This window comes from Poromitra crassiceps (genome assembly GCF_964638095.1).
Source record: "Poromitra crassiceps genome assembly, chromosome: 25".
NCBI classification, from domain to species: Eukaryota; Metazoa; Chordata; class Actinopteri; order Beryciformes; family Melamphaidae; genus Poromitra; species Poromitra crassiceps.
The window spans coordinates 6,255,679-6,282,136 of NC_139649.1; the positions used below are offsets into that span (position 1 = coordinate 6,255,679).

Below are 26,458 nucleotides of genomic sequence, written 5' to 3' on the forward strand. Positions count from 1 at the left end.
TGTCCACATTTACAGGCAATTGGACGCATTGATAACAAAGAAATAGTTTAAAAACACACGCAATTATGTTGAAAATCTGTGCTCTTACTTACCTTTAGTAGTAGTTGTGTCGGAGCGAGTCGTGTTTACCGAGCCATTTCACCAGCATGTGTGCGGAGAGAGGACGCGTCCCTCCTCTGCTCTGCTCTGGACCACATGCCCAGACACAGCAGCTCCGAGACTCAGCGGGCAGGCGCGCAGGTAGGGGTCTCATGTCGGGTAAACAGAGGCATCCTCTTGCTCTTGCCAAAGTGATTACCTGTCAAAAAGTGACTGCTATTGGACCATGGCCTGCCCCCTACTGGGAGCATTAGAGAAGCGTGGCAGGGGGGGAACTTGGCATTGATTTATCTGACATGATATGGGGTAGGAGTCTGTAATACAACTCTGCTGCTCAGTTAATAGTGACACCAGCTGATCCAATTTAAAGTCGCTCATCGTCTTCACTATTCTAAGCATAAGTTGCACAAGTTCTTCCCCTCTGTCTCACCACTGTGACAGGTGTCAGGTGTCAGAGGGCACTCTGTCTCATGCCTAATGGTTCTGCCCTTCACTGACAGGATTCTGGGGCAAAACATATTTGACTGGTACTCTTAAAGGCCTATAAAATAAATAACCCATCAGTCGGAGGCAGAACTCGCCATCTTCGGCTGCTCAGAGACCTATCTGGGCTTCCCTATACAGCTGTGCAACAGTCTCTGACACTGGAGACAACTGAAGGTCATTTAGATGACACCAGAATTAATACTCCAAACATCTGTTTGTTATTATGCCTCTTAGTTTGTCTTTGACATAGCACGTAAGGCAAGACAAGTTTAAAATAGCTGTAGCATATTTCATACACAATTTTAAGTGCTTTAGCCTACATAAAATTGATCAAAAGAAAAGGGCAGAGAGAGAGGTGTTACAAGGTAAATATATGCTCCAAAATATATGCTGCAAAATTAGCATTTTCTGTGATGGGGGGAAAAACAATCAAACCACTCCAACCAACCATACACCCAACCTTGTTTCCAGTAGCAGCCTCTGGCTATATAGTCTGTCTTCTGGCAGAGCTGACATATACAAAAGCATCCAAGTGAAGACAATTGTATGGTTTGAATTAAGCACACTTGAAAAGTCCCATCAGGGAATGAAAAGGCACACGGACACAACACATGTACATGTAGATGAAGGCATGGGAGAACATCTGTATGCATGCATGTCATTGACTGTGAGTAGCTCATCTCAGAGCGATGCCAACACATGAACAGGACATGAAGACTTTGATGCAGGTATTTCTGTGTGTGCAGAGTTAGGGGGGGGGGGGGGTGCATGATGGAGTTTATGAATGCAAGAGGGGTGATGTTTTGGATGGTGTGTATCAGATCATAATCAGCTCATGAGTTCATTACCTCAGTCCATTAAAATATCCATATCCCTCGATGAACTGCAAAACAATAAATTGGTTGATTGGGTGGTGCATATTGCTCGGAAATGTGGATTGAATCTGACATTTCTGACAGTTCTTTTCTTCTGCTCCTTTATTGTAGACTGAAAAAGACGACCAGGGACTTACAGTATAGACTGGAGGAACTGTCATTCACTTTGATTCTCAAACTCCTGAATATACCCCCCCCCCCTACAACAGAAAATCTCATGAGTCACTTAGCTTCTCTCTATATAGAACATACCAGCCATTTTGCCTAAAATCTAGCATAATAACACCTTTTCCGCTGCCACTTGCCTAGACAAGCTGGCCGATGTGGACGCAGTGCCACCAGCTGAAGCCATCAGCGCCTCTCTTCTCGTGGGGTAATGGCTTGCTTCCGTCCCCGTCACTTCGCTGTTCCCTTGTTTTGCCTCTCTGCTCTTCTGAGGCAGAGGCAGGCTGCAGCTGACAAGACAGCGCAGGCCAGGGGACAATTATAGGGACGCATGGGAGAGACAGCTGGACCTGGTGCCAATTACCCCGACCGGGGACCACACACACACACACACACACACACACACACACACACACACACACACACACACACACACACACACACACACACACACACACACACACACACACACACACACACACACACACACACACACACACACACACACACACACACACACACACACACACACACACAAGTCTAATGGGCTCAAACTGTACAGCCATTCCCTTGGATGCTCTTTGATATGTGCTTGCATGGTCTTACTAAAAAGACTTAGTGGACTTTCAGAGAAGGGAAACAGAAGGGAAAATAAAAGGTGATAATTCACTTTATTTATTCATTCATCTCTATGGAAAAAAAAAAGCTAAGTGCATTATATTACATAACATCACAACAACAGCTATATAACATCACAACAGCAGCGAATACAGCAAAAGTGCATTTTGAGGAATAACTTGTGTGGTGCTGGCTTCTACACATGGGGGGGAGGCGGGGTGTAACAGCGCAAGCATGTGACCACAGGTAGACCTCGTTAGTGTCTCTCACGTCTCCGAACTGTACAGGAAAGGGGTGACATGAACAGGTGTGATTCGCCCGTTCCAGTAACTGCGTGACATCGGCCTCGTGTCACTTGGCCCGGTTCTGTCCCTAAAACCCGACTTAGCGCCTTGATCTCTAGAGTGGGGCCCAGCGTGTCGGAGTGTTTTTGTTTGTTTGTGTCGGCTCCGGTCCCGGCCTCACTGGGAGGCCTTACCCATCAGGATGCTCTGCAGCTGTCTGATCCTGCTCTCCTGAGGCAGAGGCTGAGGCAGAGACAGCGGCAGGTTCGCCTCCACTCGCTCCTCCTCCTCCAGCAGCTGCTCGATGTAGCAGGAGGAGCCCAGGAGGATGTGACCCGTGGCCTGCATGGAGAAGATGGTCCAGCGCAGAACCTCCCTGGATAAACCAGAGAGAGAGAGAGAGAGTGTGAGAAAGAGCGCGTGATACTGAGTGAGTGTGAGAGAGCGAGCGAGGCAGGTTGTTCCTTCACTCACTTTAGCATACTTTTGGCAGCGTAGCAGCGCAGGTCGTAGGACATGGTGTAAGCACCGTACAGGGTGGCTTTCACACTCAGGCAGCCAATGAAATCCTTGGGGTTGTTCTTGTAGAGGTCAAAGGTCAGCTTGGCCACGTCTTTCCTGTGCGGCGGCCTGCAGTCGCTGAGCTGCCCTGTGGAGGCGCTGCTCTGTAGGCGGGGGGGGCAGAGGAACATAATATATAACTCAAGTCCAGTGGGACAGATGCATGCAGTTTAACTGATCGTAGGATCAAGCTAAGCCAGATGGCAGCTAAGACAGCTGCATCCACCTGCTGAGGGTCAAGTCCAATAGACACACTACCAAATACAGACCGACTGCGACGACAGGGAATGACGAGGATAGAGGAAGATGACAGTGAGGCACGCTCGGTGCGAGGTTAGCGGAGTACACGTTCAGCGTGGAAGCAAATCATTACACGCATCACATTGTTATGCAAATGAATTGCATTTGGATGAACGCCATTAAAATCGGAGCTTTGGGTCACATTCAAATTTCACCTCAAACTTTCCCTTTTCTCTGAAATAATGGGGGAGAAACTAATCTATGGCGTGTTGGCACCGTGTTTCGCTTTTGCACAATAATCAATATTTGATGATTGAATTTCACTGAATAGCCATGGTATTATTATTATTATTATTACCACCAGACGACACCCAGCTAACATCCATATTCATAGCTGCTGAACAAACAGAAGGCAAACACACATTGTCTCCACAGCAGAGAATTGGTGGCTTGACAGGTGTGAAATAAAGCCAGGGCCTTTCAATGCAGCAATCACCGAGTGCCTTTCACACTGCCACGCTTCCGATGCTGCTGATGAACAGTGCCACCTAGTGGATTGAGGCACAAGGGGGTCAAAGGCTATTTTGGGTAGCCTGGGTGAACCCAGCCGCCACGTGACCTGCTCTCAGAGTTCTCAGTCACTAGCTAAGCTGGTTGGCTGACGGAGTGGTCTATCAAGGGAGGTACACCCGCCCCTCCCCGACGGCAGAAACCGGTTTGAATGGCTCGATCTCCAGACTGCAGTGACTGAGGACAGGTCTGAGAGCAGGTCACGTGGAGGCTGGGTTCACCCAGGCTATATTTTGGGCGCACAGCCCTAGGCTAGGAGGTTGCGTCCTACCGGAGACGGCGTCCACTTCTCTCCCTTCTCCAGGACCATGAGGACAGTGCTGTCAGGCAGCGTCTGGAAGAACTCCTCAGTGTCCACCCCCGTGCCGTCCTCCTCCAGGACCAGGTCGCTGACACAGGCCACGTTGAACGAGTCCATGACCTACCAGAGCAGGGACGGAAAGGAAATGAACATGAAGAGCCAACGACGTGTTCCTCTACACGCACATCATAAGAGCACAGAGCTGCTGGTCATCAGGGCGGTTTAACAAAGCTCAGCTATGAGAGACGTGAGCGTACATCTGCTGTGTTTTGAACTTTTATCAGAATGAGCTTGAAATGTGCAAGAGCGTCACATTACCTACTGGTGTGTGTGTGTGTGTGTGTGTGTGTGTGTGTGTGTGTGTGTGTGTGTGTGTGTGTGAGAACTGTGTTTATTTCAACAAATCTACAACCCCCCCCCCCCTTCTGGCACTTGGGCTGTCAAAAATAATCGATTATAAGATGCATCGCGATGCGGACCTGCACGATTCTGCATCGATTCACAAATGTCAAAAATCGATTATTAAAAAAAAAAAAAAAAATGATATAATCAAATAAAATATAATGGAAGTACATGCAGTTGTTTATTTTAATTATGGATCATAATACAATGCAATTCTAAATGCACTTTTATTTTAAAAGTAGCCACACAGTGAGAAAAAAGAAAGTGAGAAAAAAAATCATGTATTCGGGGGAAAAAGTGATGCATCGATTTAAGATGCATCGATAATCGTTATCGAATCGTAGCCCTCTGAATCGTAATCGAATCGAATCGTGAGGCCAGTGAAGATTCACAGCCCTATCTGGCACCATTGCTTTTATTATGGGCCTTGTCTGGAGATAGGGGCGGGGGATAGGGGGGGTACTGGTCCCGTTATCTTATTTTATTTTGATTTCCTTGATACTTCAATTGTGTGTTTTCTCCTGTAAACTGCTCTGAATCGGAGAAAAGTCTGTAAATTGGAAGAAATCAAATGAAAAAAGGCACCACAGATGGTGCAGTAATAACTAGTGAGTCACAGGTTAGTTTGTGCACACCAGGTTGTCTCCCTGCCTCCCTGAGCACCGCTGTGACCATTCTCTCCTCCATCTGTCACATTCTATTTTTGTGTGTGTGTGTGTGTGTGTGTGTGTGTGTGTGTGTGTGTGTGTGTGTGTGTGTGTGTGTTTTTCCAAAACGTCCCAACATCATAACTCAACTTTAGATGCCATTTTAACAGAAGTTAGAGCTGCCACACCCAATGATCCACCTCGATACCAAGAATATGTTTGTCACTTAAACGAAGATAAGTCGTTTTTCACAGCTTCACTCCTTTGCACGTATTCTCCATCTTCCGTTTCACCCTCAACCTTCTCATAATATATTCAACCTCGTCTTTCAACACTTAGCGCATCTCTCTCCTCCTCACCTTGTTAATCAGGTCTTGTAGCCCGTCCGCCATGATGCCCTTCTTCACGCTGCGGTCGGCACTCGCCACCCGGAAGGGCTTCGGCCGAGGGGCGCGACCCGACAGGAGCTGCTGGGTCATGGAAGCGCTGGCTGACACGCTGGCTGACACACACCTGGGGGGGGAGAAAGGATAAGACACAGGTACACTTAACACCTCTCCAATCAACTTTGAAATGGTGCAAACATGCAATCTGATGGTATTTCCCTCATTGTGCGTGCGATTTACAAACGAAATTCACGAAACATCATCATGACGTCTCTGGTCTGTCATGATCTCATCATCTCCCACCAACTCAGGGACCGGGGCTCTTACTTGGAGAGGGAAGTTGGAGTCAGCAGACTGAGGGACTTCCTGGCATAATCCATCACGTGGACCGTGTTCGGATCTGGGAATGAAAGTAGCATCACTTTACTAATGGGCTCACAGAATAAGCAGGTCAGTTTGACGGAATACTTCTACGCTAATGCAAACAACTTTTAATAAAAATTAAATAAAAAGTTACAATAGATGGAGGCAAATGATCTCAAGTACACGTTAGATTGTGATATTTACAAAACCATTTACAAGTAAAAGCCTTGTAGTTAACTCATCAGATCCTTTTCCTTCAATAAACTGTCTGCACATAACTCATGTCAAGATAAACAAAGGCACACAAAAACATTTTCAACTAACAGAAAGCTAATACTTTACCAGATGTTGTCATGACTGTTTAGATATAATCCTTATCGTGGGTTTTCTTGTCCGTTTTGCTGACTATATCACAAGGATAATGTGCCGTCTCTTCTCTGGACTAGAACTACTTGTTCTGTTCCGTTTCTTGCGCCACTTGGTAATTTGCCCTTTGTGCTGCTGACTGTTGCACTCGTTGCAAGCAGTCAGCTTTATTGAGTCATTCTCTGTGTACACTCCCACTGACCCTCCCCTGTGATCGATGTAGCAACATGTCACGTTAGCCTCATAGCACAATTGCCTAAGTCATATTTTGTGGAAGTGCGTTAAAGAAATTGTTTTAAAAAAAAATGTAAAAAATTTGTTTCTTTCCTCTTTTCTTTTATATTTTATTTTCAATTTTAACAATATGAACAAAAAATGAACAAGCTCAGACACAGTAACAGAAAAGGAAAAAAATACATGCATATATCAACAGCTGAAACCTTAAAATATGACTTCGGCAATTATGCTATGAGGCTAACGAAGCTACATTAACTGACGATCATAAAGTGAGAGACAGAGGTTTGTAATATTGATAAAGATGTCGAGATGCGAAATGTTTAACTTGGTTGAAAAAACATGAAGCTGGATTCATGGATCTACAGGAGAGCAGAGTCATCAGATCAGAAATGGCCAGCCGAGTGTGTGTACGTGCTTAAAAACACAACAAATAAGCAAGTCTGACCTCAAATACAGAGCAAAGCACACTCCCATGTGTACAGGTTAATGTGTGGTTAACTTTCACCATTATACTATAATGTGGACATGGCCACAAAGTTCAAGAAGGTGATCATATGACACTATGATCATCACTGGGTGAAGTCATGAAAATGTCCAGAACTAGGTCACAGTTCAAAGGCTGACTCCTACACACGTCATTATCTAGGATTCATCAGACAAGGAGTGGCCTGCTAACGTCACGTCACAACTAAAATTATGGTAGACCATAAAAATAAGATAGTGATAGAAGACTGTGTACTGTACACGAGTCCATTAAAAGTTCACTAAGAGACTATGCAATATTAAAACCCATAGAATCAAGTTTATATTAGCCAAATGTCTATAAAAACTATAATATATATATATATGAAGTGTCCCTGTTACTGAGTCGAACAATAAGGGCAGCCATCTAAACCTGCTATAATAAATAATAAGAGCATACAGGGGATAGATACTGTGTAGAGTGCATTTAACCCTTTCAAATAACGTTCAATAACTTAAAAGAATTCAGCTGCTGCATGTGTGAACACCTCAGCTGTCTGCAGAAGTTGGAAATGTTTTCTTACAAATTAGTTACTGGACAGCTAAACATTTGTGCATTTATATTGCTAGAATAAGTATGCATCTCACTCTAAACCTGATGGTAGACTATCTAGTGTGCACTCAGTTCATCTGACCAAGACAATGCTGACTTTTGAAAAGTAAAGAAATAGGCCTAATATTGGCACAATGTGTATCTTGCAACTCGACTATATTCAGTGATAATTCAGAAATCACAGAAGGGCCAAAATAATTTACAATGGATGTCCATGTTTTAGTTGAAAATGCTGATTAAAAACGGTATGGCTGTCATAGACATAGACATTCATGTTCTCAAAATGGTTAAAACAGAAAAGATGGCTGGCTGTATGTTTGTCCCACAACAAAAAACAGCCCTTTTTTCTGTCTGTTTGATAAGCCCCCTACACACACACACACACACACACACACACACACACACACACACAAGTAGACAGGCTATTGCCTCACTTCACTTGAAAGTCTAGTGCAGTGGTTCTCAATTTTCTTCACATGAAGGACCCCTAAACTGACAGAAATTCTACCACGGACCTCCATTTGATAGGATTTTGTCCCACGGTCCCCCATATGATAATAATATTGATGCTTTTAGATGTTTTATTACAGAAAGTGTATAAAACCCATGACCAAAATAGTCATTGTGTTACTTATGAATGGAATTATAGCGAAAATAAATTACCCCCCTTTTTTGCTGGGGACCCCCTGGAACCCCCTCAAGGACCCCTGGGGGTCCCCGGACCCCCATTTGAGAACCACCGGTCTAGTGAACATGAACTGTAGTCACACTGTCCTCCTATCCCCTGGAGGTCCTCAGGCTCGGTGTGAGAGGTGGACTTGTGACTCTTACACAAGTCACAGACCAACTGCCAATTATTTCACCCAGTCTGTGATCCAGACAACTAATGCTCAGCCCAGCAGTGTATCACTCACATTCAATCAGCCTCCTGCTGAACAGTAACGTTAGGCATGGATATAATAATAAATAAATAAAAGTAATTGAATCTTGACACAAGGGGGGGAGAACACACACACACACACACACACACACACACACACACACACACACACACACACACACACACACACACACACACACACACACACTTTAGCTGTCCAGTAAAAGGCTAGCCAATGCATCATTGGAAAATTAAGGCTTCCAATATAAATCTCATCTTTCCCCATGAACATGCATTTAGTTGCAAGCACAGCGCCAAAGGAAACACATCGCATGTGTATCCTAATTATATGGAGACATACCTTCCTCTGCTGTAACCTAGCTGCTGCCACTCTGACCGCCCGCTGCTTCACCCTGCGCTAATCAACAGCACCTGCACCCAATTAGCGCCGAACCTGCAGTCTGATAGCCTGGTAAACCGCCCGTCACGTGAACTCACATTTCATTTAGTGAAACCTATGTGGAGCTATACCGTCCATCTGGCAGCGTCAGGTTAGCAGTCTGAGCCACTTTGAAGACTGCTGTGTTTTGTTTTCTTCTTTGTTTAGGCTGCTTTAAGTTTTCTTCTTGACTTCTTCCATGGGGGGGCTGTTTTATCACTACTAGGCCTACTATATAGACGGTTTTCACCAGCTGCAACCCCACAGCACTTCCTTTTTCTCAGCTTCTTCTTCTGTGTTTTATGGCGGTTGGCAAACTTAAATGTTGCATTACCGCCACCTGAATTGTATCAGCTTCACAGTGCTAACTATTGACAGTGTCCACTTTCTCAGCTATTCAGGGGAAAACACTGACATAGCCTACTTCTAATTCTATTTTTGCTATGTAAACGTTTAAATGTAAAGATAGGCCTATGCGTGCAATAACGTACTGATAGTCAGCTTACTCTGTAACATGTAGCTTTTATTAGCCTCTCAGGCTAGCTCCGGGACGCAATCCTTTTTTTCCCATGATGGCGAAGGCTAGGCGAAGGCATGACCCGCCCCTCTCTGCCTCTAATTGGCTGACTGCACTCGGCTGCTCTCGCCTGCTTCCCAGGCGAGCCAGAAGTCATCTCAAACGAGCCTATACTTTCATTCAATGTCACGATGCTGCGGGGGGAAGTAGGCTACTTCATAGCTTAACTATGAAAATAGTGTTGGCTGTTTATCTCCCTTTCTGCTGCAGCATGTTGAAGAAATAAATGTTCAGTTTGAACAACACCCATTCTGGTCATTGTAGAGCAAGATGATCGCTTCCACTACCAGGGCCGCCCAGAGAGATGGCAGTGCCCCTGGAAGGGCCCACCGCTGGCGGCGCTCTCCTCCTCTCCTCCCCTCTCCTCTCTCCCCCTCTCTCCTCTCCCCTCTTCTCCTCTCCCCTATCCCCCTCCCCCCTCCTCTCCCCTCTCTCCCCTCCTCCCCTCTCTCCTCTCTCCTCTCCTCTCCTCCCCCTCTCCTCTCCCCCTGGTTCCCCCTGGTTCCCCCTCTGCTCTCCTCTCCTCTCCCCCTGGTTCCCCCTCTCCTCTCCTCTCCTCTCTCCCCTCCTCTCCCCCTCTCCTCTCCCCCTGGTTCCCCCTCTGCTCTCCTCGCCTCTCCCCCTCTCCCCTCCTCTCCCCCTGCTTCCCCCTCTGCTCTCCTCGCCTCTCCCCCTCTCCCCTCCTCTCGTTCCCCCCCTCTCCCCTCCTCTCCTCTGGTTCCCCCTCTCTCCCCTCCTCTCCCCCTGGTTCCCCCGCTGCTCTCCCCCTCTGCTCTCCTCGCCTCTCCCCCTCTCCTCTGGTTCCCCCTCTCTCCCCCTGGTTCCCCCCACCCACCCCCATCTGCGGTCGCCTTTTATACACGTCGCAAACAACGCAGGACAACGTGATTGGCTGGCTCAGATTTGAACAGATCTGAGCCAGCCAATCGCGTTATCCTGTGATGACGTAATGTCCTGTGCCCCATAACCGGATGGACCATATATGGACTTCCTCCCCCCCCTGGCTGCGCTATCATAGCTGCTGACTGTTGCACTATCCGTCAGATCCCTTTGCAAGGTACATGGACGTTACTCTGCAGAAACTAGGCTACAGTAACAAAATCACGAATTGCGCTGTTTTTGGTGCTCTGCATGTCTGTGTTTGTCTAGTTAATGTGTTAACGTTAGCTAACGGCTAACATTCGCTAGTTAGCCAACCAACCAGCAGCTAACATTAGCTAGCTAGCTAGCTTACCGGAAGCGATAATTTTTTTGGATGACGGCGAAGGCATAACCCACCCCTGGCCCTCTCTGCCTCTGATTAGTGGCAGCGTTATAAACCATAGATATGACTATAGTAAAAACATAAACACACTGGCGTCTTTCATGCAGGCTAGCAAGCGTAACTGCTGTCTGTCTGTCTGTCTGTCTGACCCACTGAGTCTGACGGTCTGACCACAGACTGTAGAAAGAGATGTAATGCAGGATAGCCAAGCGAATGTGTTTGGATGGAAGTTTGACGCTAGGCCAATCAGAGGCAGAGAGGGGCGGGTTATACCTTCGCATAGCCTTCGCCATCATCCGAAAAAAAATATCGCCTCCGGGACAACAACGCTTCCTACCCAGCGTGTGCACGTCTTTCCGACAGGGGTGGTTGTTATGGCAACTATCAACAACAACAACAACAACAACAACAACAACAACAACTACTACTACTAACTACTACAAGACATAAAGACCGAAATAGGACTGCGGTGAAGCCAGCCTACTCACGCTGTTGCCTCGTCAAGCCAGCCGCTCCTACATTTCAAGGGCGCCCTTATTGCAGACCTTACGGTAAATACACCGCGCGTTGACCAACTTCAGGGTTTCAAAATAAAATGTCAGGTTTTTGAAAGGCAATAACAGAGATGTGTCGAATTGTCGATGATTTTACCAGCCAGCCAGTGTATTCTACACTGATTTTGAGTCATTAGGTCACATGACCTGGAAGGTATTCAGCCGTAAATGCTTATTTTTCGATAAAGAAAATAATATGAAATATATGGAGTATTAAACTCCAATAAAAATAGGTGTGTCCTAACCAGGCTGTGCAGTAATGCCATTCTACATTGATTTCGAGTCATTAGGTCATATGACCTGGGAGTTATTGAGCCGAAAAGCCACATTTTTCCATAAAAAAATGAATTATGAAATTTGGGGAGTATTAAACTCCAATAAAAGAAGGTGTGTCCTAACCAGGCAGTGTAGTAATGTCATTCTACATTGACTTTGAGTCATTAGCTCATATGACCTGGGAGTTATTGAGCCGAAAAGCCACATTTTTCCATAAAAAAATGAATTATGAAATTTGGGGAGTATTAAACTCCAATAAAAAAAGGTGTGTCCTAACCAGGCAGTGTAGTAATGTCATTCTACATTGACTTTGAGTCATTAGCTCATATGACCTGGGAGTTATTGAGCCGAAAAGCCACATTTTTCAGAAAATGCATGTTTCCATAAAGAAATTAATCATGAAATATGGGGAGTATTACACTCCAATAAAAAAAGGTGTGTCCTAACCAGGCAGTCTAGTAATATGATTCTACATTGATTTTGAGTCATTCGGTCACATGACCTGGGAGTTATTGAGCCGAAAAGGCGAATTTTTCAGAAAATGCATGTTTCCATAAAGAAATTAATCATGAAATATGGGGAGTATTAAACTCCAATAAAAAAAGGTGTGTCCTAACCAGGCAGTCTAGTAATATGATTCTACATTGATTTTGAGTCATTCGGTCATATGACCTGGGAGCTATTGAGCCGAAAAGCCACATTTTTCCATAAAAAAATGAATTATGAAATTTGGGGAGTATTAAACTCCAATAAAAAAAGGTGTGTCCTAACCAGGCAGTGTAGTACATTGACTTTGAGTCATTAGCTCATATGACCTGGGAGTTATTGACCCGAAAAGCCACATTTTTCAGAAAATGCATGTTTCCATAAAGAAATTAATCATGAAATATGGGGAGTATTACACTCCAATAAAAAAAGGTGTGTCCTAACCAGGCAGTCTAGTAATATGATTCTACATTGATTTTGAGTCATTCGGTCATATGACCTGGGAGTTATTGAGCCGAAAAGCCACATTTTTCCATAAAAAAATGAATTATGAAATTTGGGGAGTATTAAACTCCAATAAAAAAAGGTGTGTCCTAACCAGGCAGTGTAGTAATGTCATTCTACATTGACTTTGAGTCATTAGCTCATATGACCTGGGAGTTATTGAGCCGAAAAGCCACATTTTTCAGAAAATGCATGTTTCCATAAAGAAATTAATCATGAAATATGGGGAGTATTACACTCCAATAAAAAAAGGTGTGTCCTAACCAGGCAGTCTAGTAATATGATTCTACATTGATTTTGAGTCATTCGGTCACATGACCTGGGAGTTATTGAGCCGAAAAGGCGAATTTTTCAGAAAATGCATGTTTCCATAAAGAAATTAATCATGAAATATGGGGAGTATTAAACTCCAATAAAAAAAGGTGTGTCCTAACCAGGCAGTCTAGTAATATGATTCTACATTGATTTTGAGTCATTCGGTCATATGACCTGGGAGCTATTGAGCCGAAAAGCCACATTTTTCCATAAAAAAATGAATTATGAAATTTGGGGAGTATTAAACTCCAATAAAAAAAGGTGTGTCCTAACCAGGCAGTGTAGTACATTGACTTTGAGTCATTAGCTCATATGACCTGGGAGTTATTGACCCGAAAAGCCACATTTTTCAGAAAATGCATGTTTCCATAAAGAAATTAATCATGAAATATGGGGAGTATTACACTCCAATAAAAAAAGGTGTGTCCTAACCAGGCAGTCTAGTAATATGATTCTACATTGATTTTGAGTCATTCGGTCATATGACCTGGGAGTTATTGAGCCGAAAAGCCACATTTTTCCATAAAAAAATGAATTATGAAATTTGGGGAGTATTAAACTCCAATAAAAGAAGGTGTGTCCTAACCAGGCAGTGTAGTAATGTCATTCTACATTGACTTTGAGTCATTAGCTCATATGACCTGGGAGTTATTGAGCCGAAAAGCCACATTTTTCCATAAAAAAATGAATTATGAAATTTGGGGAGTATTAAACTCCAATAAAAGAAGGTGTGTCCTAACCAGGCAGTGTAGTAATGTCATTCTACATTGACTTTGAGTCATTAGCTCATATGACCTGGGAGTTATTGAGCCGAAAAGCCACATTTTTCCATAAAAAAATGAATTATGAAATTTGGGGAGTATTAAACTCCAATAAAAGAAGGTGTGTCCTAACCAGGCAGTGTAGTAATGTCATTCTACATTGACTTTGAGTCATTAGCTCATATGACCTGGGAGTTATTGAGCCGAAAAGCCACATTTTTCCATAAAAAAATGAATTATGAAATTTGGGGAGTATTAAACTCCAATAAAAGAAGGTGTGTCCTAACCAGGCAGTGTAGTAATGTCATTCTACATTGACTTTGAGTCATTAGCTCATATGACCTGGGAGTTATTGAGCCGAAAAGCCACATTTTTCAGAAAATGCATGTTTCCATAAAGAAATTAATCATGAAATATGGGGAGTATTAAACTCCAATAAAAAAAGGTGTGTCCTAACCAGGCAGTCTAGTAATATGATTCTACATTGATTTTGAGTCGTTCAGTCATATGGCCTGGGAGTTATTGAGCCGAAAAGCCACATTTTTCCATAAAAAAATGAATTATGAAATTTGGGGAGTATTAAACTCCAATAAAAAAAGGTGTGTCCTAACCAGGCAGTGTAGTAATGTCATTCTACATTGACTTTGAGTCATTAGCTCATATGACCTGGGAGTTATTGAGCCGAAAAGCCACATTTTTCCATAAAAAAATGAATTATGAAATTTGGGGAGTATTAAACTCCAATAAAAGAAGGTGTGTCCTAACCAGGCAGTGTAGTAATGTCATTCTACATTGACTTTGAGTCATTAGCTCATATGACCTGGGAGTTATTGAGCCGAAAAGCCACATTTTTCCATAAAAAAATGAATTATGAAATTTGGGGAGTATTAAACTCCAATAAAAGAAGGTGTGTCCTAACCAGGCAGTGTAGTAATGTCATTCTACATTGACTTTGAGTCATTAGCTCATATGACCTGGGAGTTATTGAGCCGAAAAGCCACATTTTTCAGAAAATGCATGTTTCCATAAAGAAATTAATCATGAAATATGGGCAGTATTAAACTCCAATAAAAAAGGTGTGTCCTAACCAGGCAGTCTAGTAATATGATTCTACATTGATTTTGAGTCGTTCGGTCATATGACCTGGGAGTTATTGAGCCGAAAAGCCACATTTTTCCATAAAAAAATGAATTATGAAATTTGGGGAGTATTAAACTCCAATAAAAGAAGGTGTGTCCTAACCAGGCAGTGTAGTAATGTCATTCTACATTGACTTTGAGTCATTAGCTCATATGACCTGGGAGTTATTGAGCCGAAAAGCCACATTTTTCCATAAAAAAATGAATTATGAAATTTGGGGAGTATTAAACTCCAATAAAAGAAGGTGTGTCCTAACCAGGCAGTGTAGTAATGTCATTCTACATTGACTTTGAGTCATTAGCTCATATGACCTGGGAGTTATTGAGCCGAAAAGCCACATTTTTCCATAAAAAAATGAATTATGAAATTTGGGGAGTATTAAACTCCAATAAAAGAAGGTGTGTCCTAACCAGGCAGTGTAGTAATGTCATTCTACATTGACTTTGAGTCATTAGCTCATATGACCTGGGAGTTATTGAGCCGAAAAGCCACATTTTTCCATAAAAAAATGAATTATGAAATTTGGGGAGTATTAAACTCCAATAAAAGAAGGTGTGTCCTAACCAGGCAGTGTAGTAATGTCATTCTACATTGACTTTGAGTCATTAGCTCATATGACCTGGGAGTTATTGAGCCGAAAAGCCACATTTTTCCATAAAAAAATGAATTATGAAATTTGGGGAGTATTAAACTCCAATAAAAGAAGGTGTGTCCTAACCAGGCAGTGTAGTAATGTCATTCTACATTGACTTTGAGTCATTAGCTCATATGACCTGGGAGTTATTGAGCCGAAAAGCCACATTTTTCCATAAAAAAATGAATTATGAAATTTGGGGAGTATTAAACTCCAATAAAAGAAGGTGTGTCCTAACCAGGCAGTGTAGTAATGTCATTCTACATTGACTTTGAGTCATTAGCTCATATGACCTGGGAGTTATTGAGCCGAAAAGCCACATTTTTCCATAAAAAAATGAATTATGAAATTTAGGGAGTATTAAACTCCAATAAAAGAAGGTGTGTCCTAACCAGGCAGTGTAGTAATGTCATTCTACATTGACTTTGAGTCATTAGCTCATATGACCTGGGAGTTATTGAGCCGAAAAGCCACATTTTTCCATAAAAAAATGAATTATGAAATTTGGGGAGTATTAAACTCCAATAAAAAAAGGTGTGTCCTAACCAGGCAGTGTAGTAATGTCATTCTACATTGATTTTGAGTCATTAGGTAACATGAACTGGAAGGTATTGAGCCAGAATGCTAAACTTTGTAAATTTTTAAGAAAAAATTAATGAATAAAAAATCAATCAGGTGCACTTTGAGAGAAAAATGAAGAGACTAGATCTATGGAGAACTACACACATCCCATTAATATCCTCTTTACTGTTCTGTGGCTTTACAATGATGAATGTTACAATTTTTTGGTACCACGCGCAGACATAGGGGAACAAAAAAGGCAAGAATAACGTATTTTCACAGCCACACAATCAGACACAGGCACACAATCAGACAGAGGCACACACGGGCACACACGGGCACACACAGTCACACACAGGCACACAAAGTCACACACGGGCACACACAGTCACACAAAGTCACACACGGGCACACACAGTCACACACAGGCACACACAGTCACACACGGGGACACACGGGCACACAAAGTCACACACGGGCACACACAGTCACACACAGTCACACACGGGCACACACAGTCACACACAGGCACACACACACTGCTAATTAGCAGTCCAGGAAAAAACAAAGCTTACAAATGAAATGTTTAAAAGTATCAAACTGGAATGCTTTTGACAATATGTTTCTTTGTTGACTCTCCAATTGTTTGAGCAAAAGGGGAAAAAATAGCCCTTTGGTGAAAGTAGCCACATGTTAAAAATAGCCATGTGAAAAATAACAAAGATGACTGGAGGGTTGCTTTAAGTGCAAAGGGCACAATCCCAGTTGCCTGTCCTTGCTTGTTGGAGTTGGTCTTGTTTCATCCCCAGACACTGCTCATGGTGCCACCTTTTGCACGTGTCACACTGTATCTGTAAAGATAAAGAAGATACCGTAAATTCCGGACTATAAGGCGCACCGGTGTATAAGCCGCACCTTCAAAGTTGACTATTTTTTTCTTATATAAGCCGCACCGGACTATAAGCCGCGGGTGTTTTAATGGTTTTTTTTTTTTTTTTTTTTTTTATTGTGTTTTAATGTTTAATTACCATATGTAATGCTCCCATTTATTAACATTTCAACAAAACAACATAACACAACACCACCTGTGTTGTTATTTACAGTGCACACAGTGTCATACAGTGTCATACAGTGTCTTACAGTGTCATACAGTGTGGTGAAAAGAGGGCAAGAGAGGAAATTAAAACAGAAGTGGCTTTATAGTTAGAAAGAGTGCTAAAAAAGAGAGATTTTTTTTTTTTTTTTTTTTTTTTTGTGGAAAAAATCCATAGATAAGCCGCACCGTTATATAAGCCGCAGGGGCCAAAAAAGGCCAAAAAACGGGAAAAAAGGTGCGGCTTATAGTCCGGAATTTACGGTAGTCTCAAAATTGTGTATCTTTGGTACTTTTTCTGGAAAATGAGAAACACTCTTCTTTTTTTTGTGATAATTTTTTTATTGATATCAGTAGTTCAGCATAGTTACACGACATTATGACAGACATTAGCCAGGCTGCATGAACCCTCCTCCCACCTGCCCACTCATATCACCCCCCCAATACCCATCAGAACATGCACAGAATGACATCAATTTTGTAATTACCACAAAACAAAAAGAAATACAAAATGAAATCAAATATAGGAGAGCACCCTCTCCACCCCAAACCCCCCACCCCCCACCCCCCACGGTCTCTTGTTTAAAGTAACTGTCTCACACGTCGCTATTGACTAATTGAAGCACTGGTTCCTGAGGCACTGAGGTCATTAAGTCAGAGATCTGAGATGCTACACCTCTCCAAAGTTCAAGAGTTGAGGATTTCGCTCTATTAGAAACACTCTTCTAAAACCATAACATTTAATTATAGTATCTTACATTAAACCCACAATCATAAATGTACAAGAAATAACACTCACCCAAAGAGTATCTGGAGGCCCTGATCCAGGGGGCTTTGAGGCATAGCACATGACACAGTCGTTGTCCAGGTCTAACACTGAAATAAAAAACATTTCTGTAATTATTCACATATGTGCACATTCCCTTGTGCACATTTTTCCCTTGTCAACTGGATTATTGATAATCATAAACTAAGGCATATTGAAAGCGTTTTCAAGTAAAATAACATCTATTGAATATCAGTATTCACATTGCTTTTTGCGGCAAACAAAAACAAAAGAATTCTACACCACCTTAGCAGATTTTAACTGATATGGTTCCTGTTTCAGTTCCAGTTGACAGTATTTAAGTTAGCTAAGAATTATTTCTGATTCTGTGATGGGGTCATGAGTTCATCAGAGATATGTATGGGATACATGAATGTGAATTTGCGCATATAATGACTCATTTTTAGAGGGTGAGTTTATTTTGGGTATGTTTGACCGCATTTCATTTCACAACAAGATGAACTACCGTACTTAATATAAAGAAAAGAGGAAAATGACTTATAAACCTGAAGCACTGAGTATTGACACTGCAAACTTAGTCCTTTCAGAAGCCATTTCCTTCCTTGATGTTCCAAAGGAAAAGAGTGGAAATGCAGGATATGCCTCCATCACTGCCTTCGCCATCTGCACCAACATACAGAATTAAGCATGTCATCATTGAAACATTGATTTTCAACAATAAAGCAGTAGAAATGCAAAGCTGATTTGTTTTTTTCTAAAAACCAAGTATTGAAGTACCTAAATCATGTATATGACAAACTACACGGGCTGTATCGACAATCATCCCTTACTTCAATAATATTTACACCAATCAAAATACATACATTTCACAGCCCTGTGAATTAATTATTCTGTTATTAATGAGTTGGTATTGTTTTTATTTATTATTTATATTTTTATATATATATTTATGGTAAAAACAAATACTTTAAATTCTGTACTATAGATGGTGGGATAACTACATTTTTGTTGCATTGTTAGACATTAATACTTTGGACATCAAACCAAGACACTGAATTCAAAAACACACAAAACATCTGACATGAAAGGCAGTTAACTGGAGCAAATTGCTGGACTATTCCCAATAGTTTATTGTAACGTATGGATCGAAACGTTAAAATAACCTAGTGAGAGTTGTCTAGCAATTTGCTCCAGTGTGCGGATTCTCCTTTTTTCTAGATTTATACTCTTGTTTGTCCTGCACCTAGTCTGCATAGTGGATGTGCAAGCTCTCTTTTTTTTCAATTATAGGCAGTAAACACATTTTAATTTTGGACATAGTGAAAGAACAATCCAAAATTTTTCCTACCCACCATGACACCATGTGGAAATGATTTACTCTTCTTCTCCGCTATCTTTACTTCTCCAGAAGAGCACTGATTGTCTTTATTAGAGCAACTGGTGTGTTGTGTCATTCATCCATTAGGATCTGTCCAAAAGTTTCTTTATCCTATGAATCTAACTACGAATATCAATTGAATTGCTTAACCCATTTAACAGTTATTATGACTTAAAATTGCCATTACTGTGGAACTTCTTATCATAATTGTTATATTCACTTTTTCAGATAACCACCAGAAGTTTAACCCATAATGCTTGATAGAGATACATAGCAATTGTTTCCCTATGTCTGCGCGTGGTACCAAAAAATTGTAACATTCATCATTGTAAAGCCACAGAACAGTAAAGAGGATATTAATGGGATGTGTGTAGTTCTCCATAGATCTAGTCTCTTCATTTTTCTCTCAAAGTGCACCTGATTGATTTTTTATTCATTAATTTTTTCTTAAAAATTTACAAAGTTTAGCATTCTGGCTCAATACCTTCCAGTTCATGTTACCTAATGACTCAAAATCAATGTAGAATGACATTACTACACTGCCTGGTTAGGACACACCTTTTTTTATTGGAGTTTAATACTCCCCAAATTTCATAATTCATTTTTTTATGGAAAAATGTGGCTTTTCGGCTCAATAACTCCCAGGTCATATGACCGAACGACTCAAAATCAATGTAGAATCATATTACTAGACTGCCTGGTTAGGACACACCTTTTTTTATTGGAGTTTAATACTCCCCATATTTCATGATTAATTTCTTTATGGAAACATGCATTTTCTGAAAAATGTGGCTTTTCGGCTCAATAACTCCCAGGTCATATGAGCTAATGACTCAAAGTCAATGTAGAATGACATTACTACACTGCCTGGTTAGGACACACCTTCTTTTATTGGAGTTTAATACTCCCCAAATTTCATAATTCATTTTTTTATGGAAAAATGTGGCTTTTCGGCTCAATAACTCCCAGGTCATATGAGCTAATGACTCAAAGTCAATGTAGAATGACATTACTACACTGCCTGGTTAGGACACACCTTCTTTTATTGGAGTTTAATACTCCCCAAATTTCATAATTCATTTTTTTATGGAAAAATGTGGCTTTTCGGCTCAATAACTCCCAGGTCATATGAGCTAATGACTCAAAGTCAATGTAGAATGACATTACTACACTGCCTGGTTAGGACACACCTTCTTTTATTGGAGTTTAATACTCCCCAAATTTCATAATTCATTTTTTTATGGAAAAATGTGGCTTTTCGGCTCAATAACTCCCAGGTCATATGAGCTAATGACTCAAAGTCAATGTAGAATGACATTACTACACTGCCTGGTTAGGACACACCTTCTTTTATTGGAGTTTAATACTCCCCAAATTTCATAATTCATTTTTTTATGGAAAAATGTGGCTTTTCGGCTCAATAACTCCCAGGTCATATGACCGAATGACTCAAAATCAATGTAGAATCATATTACTAGACTGCCTGGTTAGGACACACCTTTTTTTATTGGAGTGTAATACTCCCCATATTTCATGATTAATTTCTTTATGGAAACATGCATTTTCTGAAAAATGTGGCTTTTCGGGTCAATAACTCCCAGGTCATATGAGCTAATGACTCAAAGTCAATGTAGAATGACATTACTACACTGCCTGGTTAGGACACACCTTTTTTTATTGGAGTTTAATACTCCCCATATTTCATGATTAATTTCTTTATGGAAACATGCATTTTCTGAAAAATTCGCCTTTTCGGCTCAATAACTCCCAGGTCATATGACCGAACGACTCAAAATCAATGTAGAATCATATTACTAGACTGCCTGGTTAGGACACACCTTTTTTTATTGGAGTTTAATACTCCCCATATTTCATGATTAATTTCTTTATGGAAACATGCATTTTCTGAAAAACTCGCCTTTTCGGCTCAATAACTCCCAGGTCATGTGACCGAATGACTCAAAATCAATGTAGAATCATATTACTAGACTGCCTGGTTAGGACACACCTTTTTTTATTGGAGTTTAATACTCCCCATATTTCATGATTAATTTCTTTATGGAAACATGCATTTTCTGAAAAATTCGCCTTTTCGGCTCAATAACTCCCAGGTCATATGACCGAACGACTCAAAATCAATGTAGAATCATATTACTAGACTGCCTGGTTAGGACACACCTTTTTTTATTGGAGTTTAATACTCCCCATATTTCATGATTAATTTCTTTATGGAAACATGCATTTTCTGAAAAACTCGCCTTTTCGGCTCAATAACTCCCAGGTCATGTGACCGAATGACTCAAAATCAATGTAGAATCATATTACTAGACTGCCTGGTTAGGACACACCTTTTTTTATTGGAGTGTAATACTCCCCATATTTCATGATTAATTTCTTTATGGAAACATGCATTTTCTGAAAAATTCGCCTTTTCGGCTCAATAACTCCCAGGTCATGTGACCGAATGACTCAAAATCAATGTAGAATCATATTACTAGACTGCCTGGTTAGGACACACCTTTTTTTATTGGAGTGTAATACTCCCCATATTTCATGATTAATTTCTTTATGGAAACATGCATTTTCTGAAAAATGTGGCTTTTCGGCTCAATAACTCCCAGGTCATATGAGCTAATGACTCAAAGTCAATGTAGAATGACATTACTACACTGCCTGGTTAGGACACACCTTTTTTTATTGGAGTTTAATACTCCCCAAATTTCATAATTCATTTTTTTATGGAAAAATGTGGCTTTTCGGCTCAATAACTCCCAGGTCATATGAGCTAATGACTCAAAGTCAATGTAGAATGACATTACTACACTGCCTGGTTAGGACACACCTTTTTTTATTGGAGTTTAATACTCCCCATATTTCATGATTAATTTCTTTATGGAAACATGCATTTTCTGAAAAATTCGCCTTTTCGGCTCAATAACTCCCAGGTCATGTGACCGAATGACTCAAAATCAATGTAGAATCATATTACTAGACTGCCTGGTTAGGACACACCTTTTTTTATTGGAGTGTAATACTCCCCATATTTCATGATTAATTTCTTTATGGAAACATGCATTTTCTGAAAAATGTGGCTTTTCGGCTCAATAACTCCCAGGTCATATGAGCTAATGACTCAAAGTCAATGTAGAATGACATTACTACACTGCCTGGTTAGGACACACCTTCTTTTATTGGAGTTTAATACTCCCCAAATTTCATAATTCATTTTTTTATGGAAAAATGTGGCTTTTCGGCTCAATAACTCCCAGGTCATATGAGCTAATGACTCAAAGTCAATGTAGAATGACATTACTACACTGCCTGGTTAGGACACACCTTCTTTTATTGGAGTTTAATACTCCCCAAATTTCATAATTCATTTTTTTATGGAAAAATGTGGCTTTTCGGCTCAATAACTCCCAGGTCATATGAGCTAATGACTCAAAGTCAATGTAGAATGACATTACTACACTGCCTGGTTAGGACACACCTTCTTTTATTGGAGTTTAATACTCCCCAAATTTCATAATTCATTTTTTTATGGAAAAATGTGGCTTTTCGGCTCAATAACTCCCAGGTCATATGACCGAATGACTCAAAATCAATGTAGAATCATATTACTAGACTGCCTGGTTAGGACACACCTTTTTTTATTGGAGTGTAATACTCCCCATATTTCATGATTAATTTCTTTATGGAAACATGCATTTTCTGAAAAATGTGGCTTTTCGGGTCAATAACTCCCAGGTCATATGAGCTAATGACTCAAAGTCAATGTAGAATGACATTACTACACTGCCTGGTTAGGACACACCTTTTTTTATTGGAGTTTAATACTCCCCAAATTTCATAATTCATTTTTTTATGGAAAAATGTGGCTTTTCGGCTCAATAGCTCCCAGGTCATATGACCGAATGACTCAAAATCAATGTAGAATCATATTACTAGACTGCCTGGTTAGGACACACCTTTTTTTATTGGAGTTTAATACTCCCCATATTTCATGATTAATTTCTTTATGGAAACATGCATTTTCTGAAAAATTCGCCTTTTCGGCTCAATAACTCCCAGGTCATGTGACCGAATGACTCAAAATCAATGTAGAATCATATTACTAGACTGCCTGGTTAGGACACACCTTTTTTTATTGGAGTGTAATACTCCCCATATTTCATGATTAATTTCTTTATGGAAACATGCATTTTCTGAAAAATGTGGCTTTTCGGCTCAATAACTCCCAGGTCATATGAGCTAATGACTCAAAGTCAATGTAGAATGACATTACTACACTGCCTGGTTAGGACACACCTTTTTTTATTGGAGTTTAATACTCCCCAAATTTCATAATTCATTTTTTTATGGAAAAATGTGGCTTTTCGGCTCAATAACTCCCAGGTCATATGAGCTAATGACTCAAAGTCAATGTAGAATGACATTACTACACTGCCTGGTTAGGACACACCTTCTTTTATTGGAGTTTAATACTCCCCAAATTTCATAATTCATTTTTTTATGGAAAAATGTGGCTTTTCGGCTCAATAACTCCCAGGTCATATGACCTAATGACTCGAAATCAATGTAGAATGGCATTACTGCACAGCCTGGTTAGGACACACCTATTTTTATTGGAGTTTAATACTCCATATATTTCATATTATTTTCTTTATCGAAAAATAAGCATTTACGGCTGAATACCTTCCAGGTCATGTGACCTAATGACTCAAAATCAGTGTAGAATACACTGGCTGGCTGGTAAAATCATCGACAATTCGACACATCTCTGTTATTGCCTTTCAAAAACCTGACATTTTATTTTGAAACCCTGAAGTTGGTCAACGCGCGGTGTATTTACCGTAAGGTCTGCAATAAGGGCGCCCTTGAAATGTAGGAGCGGCTGGCTTGACGAGGCAACAGCGTGAGTAGGCTGGCTTCACCGCAGTGAAATAGGCTACCTTGTTAATGTGTCTGTCGGAGACACGGCCTAACGTTAACATTTAATATGAGCCGAATATCAGCCTGCTCAGCTATGTATACAGGAAGTAAACCGGATATTCAGGTGGGTTGTGACGGTTGTTATTGTTGTCAAGTTAAAACTGTCTATAGTGAAACCCTTTATCGACACATTTAACACTAATTTAATTCTTCTTCTTCTTCTTCTTCTTCTTCTTCTTCTTCTTCTTCTTCTTCTTCTTCTTCTTCTTCTTCTTCTTCTTCTTCTTCTTCTTCTTCTTCTTCTTCTTCTTCTTCTTCTCTTTTTTGAGTAGTAAAGTGAAGGTGGAAAAAATAAACATCTGTGTGGCTAACCCACGAACTGCATCAGTTGGCAGCAGGCAGGCATGGTCGCTTGGAAGTAGGGCCTACTTTAATTTGGGCCTTGTAAGTTACGTTTATAGGCCTCATTATTGAAAAATTATTAAAATATTAAAAACAAAATGCTTGTCAATATTTGTGAGAAAACAATACCTTTTGTTGAATAAACATACCGGTATATTAAAAAAAGAAAAGAAAAAACAACATTGCTACAATGCTGCAATTTTCACATCAGCCATCTTGACATGTCAAAGCAGGGTAAAGGGGTGTAACCAATAACATTAATGAGGGCACTGGCACTGAAACACAAAATTGAATGGAACCGTCATTGATGTTACAGTACTGGTTACACCTGTGTTTAGCCTGCTTTGACATGTAAAAATGGTGGCTGAGAAATCTTTTTTTTTGTTTCTTTGCCTTATGATCACCACTGCCTGGAGGTCACAGTTTATCTGTCTGTTTATTTACCATTACACCATATGGCTCTATACACTTTGTCCTGTTCACTCAGCTGCTTCACTATGGATGGACGGGGCGCAGCTCTGTCAAAAGTAGTCTTTGAAAATAAACCCATTGCCCTCGGGCCAAAGTGACTAATCTTTAGTCCATTTTTAAAAATAGCCACACAGTTATAGCCTACTTTCCCTGTTGGTGGACCCGTCATAACAGAACATAAAAAGGCAGCAGAGGCCTCTCTAATGTGGCCGGAGGCATTGTTTTCGTCTGTCCATCCGTCCGTCCGTCCATCCATCCCCTATTCTCATCTGAAGAACTTGTAGAACTTATAAAAATTCACACACATGTCTCTATAGGATCACGTCTCTATAGGATAAAATTATGACATGATGCATTTTTTTTTATCTAAAAGTTCAAAGGTCAACTTCAATGTGACATCATAATGTTTTGCTTCCCACTGTAGCTGAGAGCTGATCTTGGGTCATTCTACAAAGATGGAAATGCTGTCACTTAGTTTTGCAGAGACTAAAATCCTTGTTTAAGTATATACACACACACACACACACACACACACACACACACACGTGTGTGTGTGTGTGTGTGTGTGTGTGTATATATTATATTAGGGGTGTCAGGATACACTCAGTTCATGATACGATACGATACACGATATTGGGTTAATACAATACGATATTTTAAGAATATTTTTTTGCGATCGATTTGTAAGTTGAGGGGGCATCCTCCACGCTAATTTGAGTAATTTCACCATTTTCATCCTCCGTGTCTGTAACGTCCCTCGTGGTTCAAACAAAGCAATGAAAAGGAGAGCGAGCATGCAATCAGATGCAGATCAGTGCCACCATGTTCAGCTTCTTTTTCTCGCGATATGAGATTTCATCTCAACGATACATATTGTCACGTTTTGATATTGCGATATATCATGGGACGATATATTGTGACATCCCTAAATATATATATATATATATATATATATATATATATATATATACATACATACATACTATTAAATTCCTTAAAGTCTTCACTACCTAGTACCTACAGTACCTACTGTATTATTGCATGTGTCTGGACAGAGATGGATGTAAACTGCCTCTTGACTTGGTGGAAGCATACAACCACGAGGCAGTTATTTCTTAACCTACTATAGCCCAGTTTTGCTGTGATGTTTGTCCTACTAAAATGTAGGCAATTGTAGGATTCCAGTAGTTATTCTTTGTACGGTTCAAAGATGTCATGGTAATGACATGTAAATAGACCACTCAGATGAGCAGTTTATTTCACTCTGTTGCCACAGTTCACGCTCACTGTAGGAGCACAGATGAATCAGACATTAGTCAAATCTACAGG

The 26,458-nt window shown here is 40.7% G+C and overlaps 1 protein-coding gene across 1 annotated transcript; it reads right to left on the reverse strand.

The window, feature by feature from the left end:
• Nucleotides 1–2,420: 2,420 nt before the first annotated feature.
• cidec (cell death inducing DFFA like effector c) lies at nucleotides 2,421–6,462 on the reverse strand. The gene is made up of 6 exons (XM_083661074.1): nucleotides 6,340–6,462; nucleotides 5,962–6,034; nucleotides 5,608–5,761; nucleotides 4,170–4,319; nucleotides 3,002–3,192; nucleotides 2,421–2,903 (listed from the first exon to the last, which is right to left on the reverse strand). Exons 1-6 carry the CDS (start codon nucleotides 6,350–6,352, stop codon nucleotides 2,705–2,707), a joined length of 780 nt encoding a protein of 259 aa, XP_083517200.1. The 5' UTR covers nucleotides 6,353–6,462; the 3' UTR covers nucleotides 2,421–2,704.
• Between the last annotated feature and the right edge of the window lie 19,996 nt (nucleotides 6,463–26,458).